General features: G+C 35.7%; 3 protein-coding genes across 6 annotated transcripts; 2 read left to right on the plus strand and 1 right to left on the minus strand.

Annotated features, from left to right (window-relative positions):
- Positions 1-164: 164 nt before the first annotated feature.
- On the minus strand, positions 165-3,081 carry LOC120251136 (F-box protein At5g52880). The gene is made up of 6 exons (XM_039259677.1): positions 2,895-3,081; positions 2,656-2,807; positions 1,910-1,997; positions 1,652-1,821; positions 1,263-1,414; positions 165-633 (listed from the first exon to the last, which is right to left on the minus strand). Exons 1-6 carry the CDS (start codon positions 3,074-3,076, stop codon positions 469-471), a joined length of 909 nt encoding a protein of 302 aa, XP_039115611.1. The 5' UTR covers positions 3,077-3,081; the 3' UTR covers positions 165-468.
- A 623-nt stretch (positions 3,082-3,704) lies between these two features.
- Positions 3,705-7,338, plus strand: LOC120251675. Of its 4 annotated transcripts, XM_039260286.1 has the most exons (4): positions 3,705-5,767; positions 5,885-5,930; positions 6,039-6,189; positions 6,947-7,338. In XM_039260286.1, exon 1 carries the CDS (start codon positions 3,742-3,744, stop codon positions 5,728-5,730), a length of 1,989 nt encoding a protein of 662 aa, XP_039116220.1. In that variant the 5' UTR covers positions 3,705-3,741; the 3' UTR covers positions 5,731-5,767; positions 5,885-5,930; positions 6,039-6,189; positions 6,947-7,338. The 4 variants fall into 4 exon arrangements, with proteins under 4 accessions (XP_039116220.1, XP_039116217.1, XP_039116216.1 ...); XM_039260283.1 differs by having other exon boundaries at positions 3,705-5,930; XM_039260282.1 differs by lacking the exon at positions 5,885-5,930 and having other exon boundaries at positions 3,705-5,884.
- A 2,122-nt stretch (positions 7,339-9,460) lies between these two features.
- LOC120251779 (S-type anion channel SLAH3-like) lies at positions 9,461-12,185 on the plus strand. The gene is made up of 5 exons (XM_039260423.1): positions 9,461-9,646; positions 10,582-10,722; positions 10,799-11,569; positions 11,656-11,687; positions 11,766-12,185. Exons 2-5 carry the CDS (start codon positions 10,597-10,599, stop codon positions 12,046-12,048), a joined length of 1,212 nt encoding a protein of 403 aa, XP_039116357.1. The 5' UTR covers positions 9,461-9,646; positions 10,582-10,596; the 3' UTR covers positions 12,049-12,185.
- The last annotated feature ends 1,156 nt before the right edge of the window (positions 12,186-13,341 follow it).

Raw genomic sequence — 13,341 nt, forward strand, 5'->3', positions numbered from 1 at the left:
TTTTTAATAATTATCAATAAATGTTTATCATATTTTTAAAAATAATTTTTTAGTTCAAAAATATTTAATTTTTACTAATTTTAATGAAATCAAAATTTAACCAGTTCAGAAAAAAAAATCCTCTAGCTCACTTAACATTATACTCTTATTATCCAATCAAACACTATCAGAAATTTTTTTTTAAAATAAATAATAAAAAAATAGCCACTGAAGCTATTATCACAAACACAGCTGCATATATCTGTATCCAACTGTTAAAGATGAAAGGATGCAGTCCTATAATGGGATTTTCTGGGGGAAAGGCCACACAAGAACAACAAAAATCTTTGTTTGCATTCATTTTGGTACATATCACCAGCAATGTCATCAGAAAGTTGAAGGGAGGTCACTGCTGCTTTTTGCATGGAACAACAGAAATCTTGTTTGCATTCATTTTGGTACATCCCGCCAGCGATGTCATTAAAAAGTTTAAGGGAGGTCATCACTGCTTGTAAGTTTAGTGTAGGCCCATAACCTGGGTAGTGTCACTAGTGTGGATGCTTCGGAATCACTGTCACTGTCAGAGGATGAAGATGCCAATATGGTTTCACCTAACAGATACTCCACAATCTGAAGAACAGAGAACTTGTCGGTCTGAAATGACAAACACAGTCTATTTAAGCAACAGTAAATATGTGCATAATCTGAAATAAATGAAGGAAACAAATACTAAACAATGTTCGGTCTGTATAAAACAATTATCATCAACAATTTTAAAGATAAGAAAAAATCAACCAGAAGGCTAGTAAAAGGCACATGAGTTAATCAAATTTGAGTACAAAACAAAAAAAAAAATGAGAGGGAAAGTTGATAATATCCAACATCTCTATGATCCTGAACCATGTTTTGCAACTGGTCCCAGGGATAACATTCAAAGCATGTCAAAGTGAAGTGTCACTGGACTTCCATTGCCTGGAAAGTTCTGGACAGAGATATGATGATTTCAAACCAGTCTTAACTCACAAAGTTTAAAATAGAATTTAAAGTAAAACGCAAATGCAAAGGTTTTTTTTTTGTTTTTATAAAAGAATATAAAGCTGTTTTCGTTCTTCAAAGGAACATAATGTTTCCACATATTCAAAACTACCTCATGATCACAAAACATGCTGATATTAATAGCCAAGTAGCAGTGCCATTATAACACAATGAAAGCAGAAGATGGAATAATTTGAAAATATGCTTGGAACACACACCAGCTATGCAAAATTGAAAAACCACCATACCTTGTAAGGTGCCATAGGCTTTATTATAAATTGCTTAATTTCAAGTGTAGCACAATGGTGAGGTCTGTCACAAGTGATGTTGCTCAGCCAGATTATTGACTTGCAATGCCTGCAGAACGCTCTATTTGATTTAAATCTCCAGGATGAATTGCCTGTAAAATGGTCATAAAATTTGATGATTCAGAACATGAATAAGGAACAAAAACAAGAAATTTATTAAAAAAACAAAAGACGTATCATTTCAAATTAAACCATAAGAGCAAGAATTAATAAAGCAGGATATGAAATAGGCACTGCCCATAATTTTTTTTGCACAAGTTCTTAATGGTTTAATCAAGAAAATGGCAGTGTTTCTCATGAGATATACCTTACAATTTAGATAATATTACCTGTATATTTTTTACAAAATTCTTTTTTCCAATTAAGATTTGCTTGTAGACATTCATCTTTGATACTTTGATTTTGCTCACTGGTTTTGCCAAAGATACCATAGGAACCAAAAAAGAGAGAATATTGCAAATGCCACAAGGCATTATCATTTGCAGCTGCATTCCATGCCCTTCTTTGATAAGATAGAAGAAGTAATTAACATAAACAAAAGAACACACTTTATTAGGATAAAACAAATAATGGTCCATGGAGATTACCAGCAAACTGAACTTGAGGTAACTAAAGAACGCATGTCCAAAAATTTGAAGATGTGGATAAGAATGTCTTGAGGCAGCTGGATTGAATCTGTAAATGTACAGAAGCATTTCAGCATCTCATTGAAATCAGAAAATTTGAAAGTTCATTGAAAATTGACTTTCTTCCTCAGCATTCATGTAAAAACTTAACACAGAAAGAGCGACCTTATATATCAGACAAGGGGTGTCACAAAGACATTTGATTTATCTACTTCATAGGAAGAGCTCGAAATACTAACAATAAAAGCAAAATCCAGAAGCTTAATACCATTATGCAATATCATCTTGTTAAGACTTAATAGAATGCCTCTGCTTTCAATATCATAGAACTGGATCATGAGCAACAAGAGAAACATGGTTTAAATTGTTAAGTACATATATATATATATATATATATATCTACGAAATCATTAAAAAAAAATAAAATTAATAAATAAACAAAGGTCTTATCTGGGAGTATTAGTGGATAATATTCTATAAAGTTTTTATTAAATCATTAAATTAGTACATAAGGACGCTGATGGACCGGAGAATGAATCCTAAAATCACTTGTTCCAAAGAAACCACAGCCAATATCAAATAAAAATCAAAATTTTCTTAACATTTGAGAACAACCATTCACCACAACAACAAGCTAAGCAAGAACAAACGGACAATCATTGAAGGTATCTAACAATGGCATGAAGAATTGAATCAAAATCTAATACCTCCATGTTGATGAACTCTGCAGCGCCTCTTGTGAGCCACCACAGCACGCTTAAATTCAGCAACAGCGAGTGCTTTCTTCTGCTTAGGCAACACGGCTTCCGCTGCTTGAAGGAGGAGATTAGCAGCTGACAGCCCAAGACTCGTTTGCATCCTGCATCAATTGGTAGCCAAATCGAAGCTCAAAGATCAAAAACCCTAAAAAAATTGAAAAAACAAGCGAAGAAGAGAAGGAGCATACACGGGGAGGAGGCGGAAAGCGGCGAGAGTATCACGGAGGAGGAGGGATTGGAGGGTCTTGGGGAGCTGGGCGTAGGCGTAGCGAAGGATGAGCGCGAGCTCCTGGCACGCCGAGGGGTAATCGTAGGAGCGGCTGAGCGCTTCCGCCATTCCCAGCTCTTCGTATCTCTTCATTGCTTCCATCTTTGACCTAAACTCAAAACACTAAACTCTCTCAATATATATATATATATATTCTAATAATAATAATAATAATAATAATAATAACTACTGTAACAAGGGTTGCATGGTCGAAGGATTAATGTTGCACTACTACTGTGTGCTCACTCCGTTACATTTTTTACCTGTGGCATTTATTTAATTTATACTGAATTAAAAAAAATTAATTGAATTGAGTTAACTATCTATATTTTATAAAAAAAAAATTATTAATTTTTAAAACTACTCTTATTTAAAACTCCAATAAATAAAGTAATGATGCATAAAATTTTTAACGTGATAAATAAAAAAAAATAAAAAAGAGTTCCAAAATTTGACAAGTAAAAAGTAACGGAATGAGTGTATTATAGAATATTGTTTATTCATTATTTACACTTTCTATTTCTGCTTTTTCAATGTTGTTGATAAAAAAATTTATTAACTTGATTTAGTTTATAAAATATTTTGAATGTGTTTATAGTAAGACTATAATCATCTTATATAATGTTTAACTGAGTCAATAAACTTTTAGAGATCATTAAATCATTGTAATTGATGCTTTTTAATAATAATAATAATAAATTTTAGTAGGTATGTTTTTTGAAGGCAAAGGTGGAGGTGTGTGCTAGGGCATCTGGCGCGGCGGGAGTATGAACTTCTCGGAGCAATGGCGGGAGCTCTGGCCCATCGGTTCCATCTTCTCCGCTCCCAAGCTCATCCCAGCGCCATCTCCCCAACTCTCTCCCGTCCTCTTCAACCCCTCCTCCTCTCCCATCCCTCTCCTCTCCGATCGATCCCTCGCCGTCTCCACGCCGCCTTCGCCCTCCCCTTCCTCCCTTCTGGCCTACCTTCGCTGCTGTAGTTCCCCTTTCACTCTCCTTCTCTTCTTCCCCTGCGGTGATAACTCCGACTCCATTGCCTACGTCTCCGTCTCCTTCCGCGACCCCCGGAGACCACAGGTCGGTGAGCTCTTCTTCCAAACTGATGGCTTCAAGCACCCCTTCCACCGGATCTCCAGCATCTCCGTCGTTCCCGTGTTACCGGACTTGGATTGGTGTTGCCCGGAGGATAATTCTGATGTAGCGGTTGAAGGGTTTTTGATTGCCACTACTCTGTATTCTGTCAACTGGTTTAGGATCGAGATTAGGGTTTTGGAGTCCGGAGCTGAGAGGCCGGTTTTGGTGCCGGTTGCGAAGCAAGGGTTCGGGATCTCTGTGGTGCATGCTTGTTGGAACCCGCATTTTCAAGAGGAGAGCGCGGTGTTGCTGGAGAATGGGGATTTGTGCTGGTTCAATCTGAATACAAGGAGAGGAGGGAGGGTTAGGGTTATGGTGGATGAGGAGGACCCGGGGGAATGGTTGGGGTGTGTGTACGGTGGGCAGCCATGGATTTTGATTGTTGGGTGTTCGAAGGCTGTGGTTGTGGTAGATTTGAGGGCGGAGAAGGGTACCAAATCAATGGTTTTGGCAAAGGCTGGATTGGAGAGTTCAGTGGATAATCGGATTCTCTCATTTTGCAAGGCGGGATTCAGTGATTTCCATGTGTCATTGGTGACACAGAGAAGGTTGCTGCTTTTCGATGTGAAGCAGCTAACCATGGTTCCTTTGTTGATGTGGAATCATTTCCTTGACCACCCTAGCCATGTTTCAATGTTCAGGTTATCAGAGTTGGGGCCTTCGGAGGAGCATCAATGGGCATTGGAGTCTGGTTTTGCGACAATTGTAGGTTCATTTAGGAATGATTCTTGTAGTCTTTTTTGTTATGCGCTGAGTGAGAGTCAAGGGGTGATTGGTAATACTTCATTCGATGCTCGGGGGCTTCCTACAGGTCTCGCATTGTCGGGTAAGCAATGCGGTTCTGGTGATGAGCTTTTCAAGGAGTTATTGGCCAGTGAACAACTACCGGATGGTATGGAGTGGCAAGAGATGAGGGACAGGGTTGCAGGATTTTTTATATTGCCATCTGATATATTCAAGGTTGAATCCAGAGATGATGGTGTTAGTGGCTTCAGCTTGATCAGGCTCATGACATCGGGTAAACTTGAGATGCAAAGGTACAATGCTTCATCTGATTTATCTAGTTACAGTTCTGCCAGGGGAAATAATGATCCTGTGGAAATTATAGACTCCTCATCTTGTTGTGAGAGCTCTGAAGGTATTGAAGTGTCCACTAGGTATAGTTTTCTCAAATTACAGAATTTCCATTTATGTTTGAATGGTAACCTTTCAAATACATCATCCATGCATGGACCTCAACCGAATAAGAAAGTCCCTGATCAGTTGGATATCAAAAAGGATGTAAATACTTGTAGTCAACCGGTTGCTTCTCAAGAGGCAGTAGATGTTATAACCATTTGTACCAATGAAACTGCATTGAGCAATCAATTAACATGCAATGGAAATAGTGACAACCCAAGGACAGTGAAAAAGGAGCCTTCCACTATGGATGACCATTTTGAATCTAGTAGAGAGGTTGGATTGGAGATACTTGATATGGGTTCAGATCAGCTGGAAATTGAGCTAGTTACTAAAGTTTTACAGCCGGATGAGGATAAAATCTGTAAGTGCTTGAAAAGACAGCTGTCAAAATGGCTGGAAGGTTCTGAGCCGCATGAGGATTTTAGTTCATGGTTGAAGTAGCCAGTTTATTGATCACTTCAAGTCTGGTCTTATAGTGGTAAAATCTGATTTTTGAATGTTTTGTTTTTGTTATTGGAAACGAATTCACATGTTCAACCTGAGCACGAAATTATTCGGGGAAGAATGCTGCTGAAATCAGTGCTATTATCAACAGGTGCGGGTTTTAGGCTGCAACCAAACTGCAACTGCTAGTTGTAGTGGTACCATCATCACAACTGCTAGTTTTTGAGAACACTTTCTGTTGCAAGTACTTTTTAGTGTGTGGAGCATCTGAAGCGATTCTCATTTATTCTGTTATCTGGTTGTAGGCTGCAATCAAACTGCATTGGATGGCTTATGTTGCATTTCATTTTATGATGTCATCTACGAGAGCATTGAAGCACCTTATTTCAAATTATTTGGGAAGATATCATGCTGAATGTTAGGAGGCTGCAATGACTTTTAAACACTATAGTAAAGGTCAGTACACCGCATGCTTTTCAGTATCTCGGTAATCACAAGTTTTGCTAGAAGGCACTGCCTTTAATTGTTTAGTTGTAGAATCTCTGAATCCTTCCTCAATTCGGAATCGTTTTCATGCTCACTTTGATGATTGTTACAGCACATGCTTTCCAAATGCTGAGCAATTTTTACATTTATTTGTGGTCATTCTGAATCTCTAATGTATATTCTATGCGGGGGAGTGAAACTATTGTCTTTTTTTTTATTTTCGTGTCCAAACTCCAATTTGAATCAAAATGATTACTGAATTTCAATTTTGTTTCAGTAAAAGATTATCTGACAAATTTTGGCCTATTTTTGATGATGTGCTATCGAAAATTCTTTGGTAGCAACTGAGATTGAATTGTTAGCTAAGTAAACAGTGTGTCATATATATGATGATAAAGAATTTTCGGCATGTACATCAGCAAATATAGGTCAGAATCTTTTAGGTGACCATTTAGTGAAATAAAATTGAAGCTGGATAACAATTTTGATTCAAATTGAAGTTTGAACCCCAAAATAAAAAAAAAATATTACAGTTTGGTGCCTTATAAAAAAATTTACCCCTTTTGTAATGCAATTGTGTTAATTGCAAGTGTGATATCTAGCATCAGCTTCATACTCATGATATAGTGATTTTGAAGAAATTCCTGGTTGTTATTTCATTCATCATTCATCATTCATCATCTACTTGTAATACCTCCTCACTAACACAACCTCGAATGATGTACAGATCAATGGATTATACATAACCAACTCTCTTGTTCCCGCGCTCAGCCTCAACCTCAACCTCAACCTCAACCTCAACGCCAGTGAACAACAAAGGTGCTCAAAATGATGCTGTCCCTTGGCGCACAGTTGCCTGATTATTTACCAATGCTATTCTCCCACGCATGAACATCTTGTAACTGGCATCATTTCTTGAGATCAGACTCATCCGATAGCACGTACGGTGATGCCCAAAAAATAAAATCATGTTCATGAACAGTGTTTGACAAATGTGTTGTATTTTATCATCAAGAACTCATTACATGAAAAATTAATCATTGTGATACCATCTTTGACATTGTTTGCCTAGGTCATGTACAGCAACAAACAGTTATTGGATGAAGTATTTTGGATGGCAGTGTACAAAATGGAAATTCTATTGTAATTTATTCTGACCCTTGAAAAGACAAAAAGACAAGGCAAACAAAAAAGAAAAGGAAAAATAAGCGCACTGATGAAGAGAATCAGGTTGTTGCACTATAAAGGAGGGGGAAAAAAAAAAACAAAGGAAGCCAGATTAATAAATTAAAATACCGCTTTCTTAAAAAGCAAAGAAGTAATGAAGAAACGGCCACTTTAGATGACATTGTCTGTAGTTGGCTTCTTGAACCCATTAGGGCCAAAGAAATGGCATGTCACTATGTCACCTCATTTCGTTCAAGGCCTAACAACCTCCTTCTCCACTGCCACGAATGCAAAACATTCTCAGGAGTCTTGATGTCACTTCCAAAGTAAAAAAAGGGGTAGCAAAAGACACCCATAACCTTCAAGATATGGATATGGCAAAACAACGTGAGATATTCATGGTATATATATATATATTAAAATTTTAGATAAACCACTTGAATTAAAATAAAAGAATTACATAAGTACAAAGAGAAGAAAAATTATAATGGCCTGAGAAAGAGGTGAATTGGGATCTTCTCCCAAAGTGAACCTAGCCAAATATATTATTATCATTATTATTATTATTATTATTATTTTAAAATTAAAAATTGATCAACAAATTGTTGATAAATAGAATAACATAAGAGCATTTCTGTTATTATGCTAAAAGATCCCTAAGAATATTTTTCAATACCTAACACAAAAATATTACTTTCTCATTAATTTAATTAAATTTTCAAATACATACCAAACAAAGGAATGTTATTTTCCCAAAAATTACTTTCTCATCAATTAAATTCCATCACAACATTCCCATGGTAAATCACTTTGCGTCCTTGGGAAGGTGATTGCTCTCCTAGGTCCCTCACCTCTCTCTTGCTTAGGTTCTCAAGTTAAAGAAAACTTTAAGTTTCTTCTAATACAGCAAAACTTTCTTAATTCTCTTGTATTTTGGAGTTGCAAAGATACGCACATTATATACATGTGATTAATTCTAAACAATGGCATGGTTAACAGGGACTGTGAGGAGTAAAACATATTATCATTTTGCTTCAGTCAAATATACCAAATGATGGCATTTAAGAGTAAATCCTAGGTTTCCATAAATGATCCCCGAAGATTTTTCTTCCAAGAGCCCTAAAGGGTTACCAATGGATCTCGGAAAGAAATATATCCTAAAGATGTGCCCGTAATGCCTCCAAATGCGAGTAGCAGATGGACATCCGAGGGGAAAAAATAGTCAATTGATTCAATTGTCTCATGATAGAAAATACAAGTAGCAATTGAAACTTTGATGTATTTCCTACCCAACTAGATTTTCAAGTGTGAGGATTTTATTTTGTTAAACTAACAATATAAATATGATTATGTTATGCAAACAAGCACACTTTAGAGTTGGGAGTTCAGTTTAAAAACTCTTCAATTTTTTAAAAAAATATCTTTAATATATTTAAAATAATTATTTCAAAATTTTATTTTTATTCATTTTTTATTAAAAATATATTTTTTTACACTGAACCGTGTTTTGGAAGCAAGTTGAACACTCGACTTACACATGGGAGTTAATTGCACTACCACTCAACTATTTTGATGATGATACTAAAAAACATTTTGAGTAAACAATCAAAACATACGATATTATTGTATTCATCATTTTTGTTACCCATTGAAAATTGAAGGGGTCAATTAAATAGTAGGGTTAAACTTGTAATTTTTTCACATGGTAAAATAGTTATCTTAAATTTGACCGGTGTTACTTGTCAAGTATTAATCAGTCATTCAATGGATGAAACAAAAGAAGAAATTGTTACATTTGTTATTTTCTGTCTCTAATGTAGATACACAGTCTATAGAAAGAAAAGGTAAAGCTCCCACACAAAATGAGGAAGCTTTTAAGCAGCCCAACAGCATCACTTTTACCTTCCATGAATCTCCTGCTTGATTCTGAATGGACATCATTGAATTAAGAATGGATTAATTGTTAATGGATGCCCACTTTTACTCAACTTTACAAGTGTTCAGAAACATGTTCAAGTACATGACTGGTTTATCAAAAAAGACTCAGATATTCTGTTTTCCGACTAAGCTTGCACCAATCCACCAACATTTTCATGCATTCTCCAAAAATATATTGGCCTATTGATCTCATCTCTTCCTTTACTGTCTTTCAGGCCATTTTGCTTATCATGCATAAGACTTGTCCTTCATTCAGGCTCTGAACTTGTCAAGCTCTGTGACATATCAACTATTTCAACTATTTCAACTATTTCCACATAAGGTAGTGAGCTTCTTCTTCTTATATTTATTATGTCAAAGGTTTGTGAATGATTTTTCTTGTATTTATATAATTTCTTATTCCGTATAAATCTTGGAATGTATTGTATTTAATATTAACTCTTTAGTTCAAAGATGATACTTGATGATGTTTAGGAAGCTATTCTTGAGAAATTAAAACTAGAAGTAAAGCTCGATTGCATCATTTATCAGTTATTTGATGGTTATTTTTGTTGTCTTGAACTGATTACCAAAGTTTCTCTTGTTTGTAGGATTTTTTGGGAATGATAAGGCTTGATTGGATGATTTTACCATTAGTTGCTTGATGGTTATTTTTGTTGTCTTGAACTAATTACCAAAGTTTCTCTTGTTTGTAGTTTTTTTTAGGCATGATAAAGCTCGATTGCAAGATTTTACCATTAGTTGCTTGATGGTTATTTTTGTTGTCTTGAACTAATTACCAAAGTTTCTCTTGTTTGTAGTTTTTTTTTAGGCATGATAAAGCTCTATTGCAAGATTTTACAGTTAGTTGCTTGATGGTTATTTTTGCTGTCTTGAACTAATTATCAAAGTTTCTCCTGTTTGTAGTTTTTCTTGCATGATAAAGGTTGATTGCATGATTTTATCAATAGTTACTTCATGGTTATTTTTGTTGCCTTGAACTAATTACCAAAGCTTCTCTTGTTTGTACTTTTTCTTGCATGATAAAGTTTGATTGCATGATTTTATCAGTAGTTACATGATGGTTGTTTTTGTTGTCTTGAACTGATGACCAAAGTTTCTCTTGTGGTTTTCTTGCATTTGTTTTCCTTCAATGATACTCTGTTTCTTTGATTGCTTGCTCTCTTCTGGAGTTTATTTCATTCCTTCACCTATTTTCTTGTATTTATAACTTGGTAAATGTATTAATCCAAATAATTTCTCTCTTTGCTATCTCAGACACCAGAGTTAGGCATGGCTTCACTTGTTCAATCAACTGAATCTCAAATTTTACATGCCATGTCTCTAGCACCAACTCAGCAAAGATCAACAAGCAGCATTAGACCAGATGTGGAGGCTAATGACTCATCATTAGACAAGGTATGAAAATCTTATTTCCATTTCTTTGGTTACTGATCAGACTTCTTCAGCACAAAGAATAAATTTTTCTTGCCAGGAATCAAAATTATCAGTTCTTCCTGAAGACTACACTTGGCCTTTTCTTCTTCGATTCCCTGTATCGTCCTTTGGAATGTGTCTCGGAGTTAATAGCCAAGCAATTCTTTGGAAGACATTAGCCACTGCACCATCCATGAAATTCCTGCATGTCAGCTTGACTGCAAACCTCATTCTCTGGTTCTTTGCACTTACATTGACATTCATTATCTCCTTGATCTACATTCTGAAAATCATTTACCACTTTGAAGCAGTGAGAAGAGAGTACTATCATCCAATCAGAGTCAATTTCTTCTTTGCTCCATGGCTTGCCTGCCTTTTCTTAGTACTTGGTGTTCCACCATCAGTTACTAAAACACTTCATCCTTCTCTCTGGTATGCTTTAATGGCACCAATCTTTTGCCTTGAGCTCAAAATCTATGGTCAATGGATATATGGAGGCCACTGCAGGCTCTCAAAGGGTGCAAATCCATCAAGTCACCTATCAATAGTCGGAAACTTTGTCGGTGCATTGCTAGGTGCATCAATGGGACTCAAAGAAGAAGCTATATTCTCCTTTGCTGTTGGATTAGCTCACTACACTGTCCTGTTCATCACTCTGCTCCAAAGGCTCCCAACAAATCAGCCTCTCCCGCAAGAGCTTCATCCTGTGTTCTTCTTGTTTGTGGTTCCACCTAGTGTTGCTTGCATGGCATGGGCAAAGATCCAAGGACACTTTGATTACCTTTCTAAGTTTGCTTACTTTGTTGCTCTCTTCCTCTATGTTTGTCTTGTGAGTTCTCAAATCTCTTAGACACTTCATGCAAGGACTTCTTGTAACACTATGATTAACTCAGTATTTTCTTGTGTACTTTTCAGGTTGTGAGGATTAAGTTATTCAGAGGATTCAGGTACTATAATAATACTTCTCTTTTGCTATTTCTGCAGAAATTTTTATGATGATGTCTTTCATATACATGTATCTGCAGGTTTTCTCTAGCATGGTGGGCATATACCTTTCCATTGACTGGTGCACCAATTGCAACAATTTGGTACTCAAATGAAGAAGAGAATTTGTTAACAAGATCACTTTCTGTAGCACTCTCTTCAATCTCAACATGTGCCTTAACTGCAGTGTTTGTTTCCACTGTTATTCATGGCTTTGTGCTTCATGATCTCTTCCCCAATGATATCCCTATTGGCATCACAGAGAAGAGACCAAAGTCCAGTAAAAAGCTCTCATATCTCAAATCAATTATCTCTTCTTTGTGACTCTTCAAAACAACTGCATTTATATGTGATGCAAACTATGGGACATGTATCCTTGTGGAGCTACTGTGCAATTACAATAAAAATTTCTGAAAAAACAATTTGTAAGTTTATTTCTTGTATTTATTTCTCTATCTATCTATCAATCTATCTATCTATCTATTAATCTACATCTTCCACTTCTTTACTGTGGTTCATCTGTTTTTCGGATGTTCAGTTATTGAACGGCTCTAGAACTACTATGAAAGTATCCTTGGACTCCACTTTTTATCAAAAACTTCTAATGAACTTTGGAGTTCATGGAGACTGAAACTCCAAAGCTCACGTAAAGAAATTTAGTATTTATTATCCACGTACATCCATTATTTAGAATATCTGGCAGGGGAGGAATTATCGAGTGTTTAAACTCACCTCTTATATGACATCTTTGATCATGTTCTTGGGTTTATGTAGCACCGGATTCAAAGAAAATTAAACTGGTGCGTTCGGCTTCTACAGTTAAATGAGCCTAAAATTTTTAGGTTCTACAAGAGAGAGATAAACAACCTAGAACTAGAAGAGTTTTTTTTCTATGAAAGGCTTAAACTGGTGCGTTCGACTTGTTCCTGATGTGCACGATGATTTCTCTGGCTAGTTGCAACTTCTGATGTACTGCCTGGTCTTGGAGGAGTCCCTCTCTCCTTCTAGCTGTCTTGTTTTTTGGTTTGTTCTGTCCCACTTCTAGTGGTTATGTTTCGGTGTCTGTTTTTTCCGGTTGGAGCCCTCTTTTGTTGTACCATGTTGTTTTTCTTTTTTCTTTTAATAAATATAATTTATTCATTATATATATTGATTGTTATTGTTTATTTTTCATTTCCTTTTCTTTTAAACCATAGTCACTTTATATGATCAGTGAAGAATCTCTTTTTCTAAAATTCTTTTTTTTTTTAGAGTTATTTCTAATTGCAGTAAAATCCTGAGATTAGTTTAACTCCACTCATTATAGAAATTTTGAATATTATACTTATTTTGGTAATAAAGACAACATAGAATTTTTTTTTCCCCAACTCCCAAATTTATTAATGTGTGGACTAAAAAAAATTATAAATATGCTATTCATTCACCTAATTCACGTAATCAAAATCTCAAACTAAGGATAAACTATCATCCTACTTGGCATAAATACACCATTTAATCCATATGGCTAAGATAATAATGCCTAGTTAGGTAAATGTTTTTAGGACTACCAAATGTCAACCCTCACTACACCAATTTATGGCTTTAGAGACAGATAAGTTGAGCCGGTTTTAGAAAACT

Source organism: Dioscorea cayenensis, chromosome 20, assembly GCF_009730915.1.
Source record: "Dioscorea cayenensis subsp. rotundata cultivar TDr96_F1 chromosome 20, TDr96_F1_v2_PseudoChromosome.rev07_lg8_w22 25.fasta, whole genome shotgun sequence".
NCBI classification, from domain to species: Eukaryota; Viridiplantae; Streptophyta; class Magnoliopsida; order Dioscoreales; family Dioscoreaceae; genus Dioscorea; species Dioscorea cayenensis.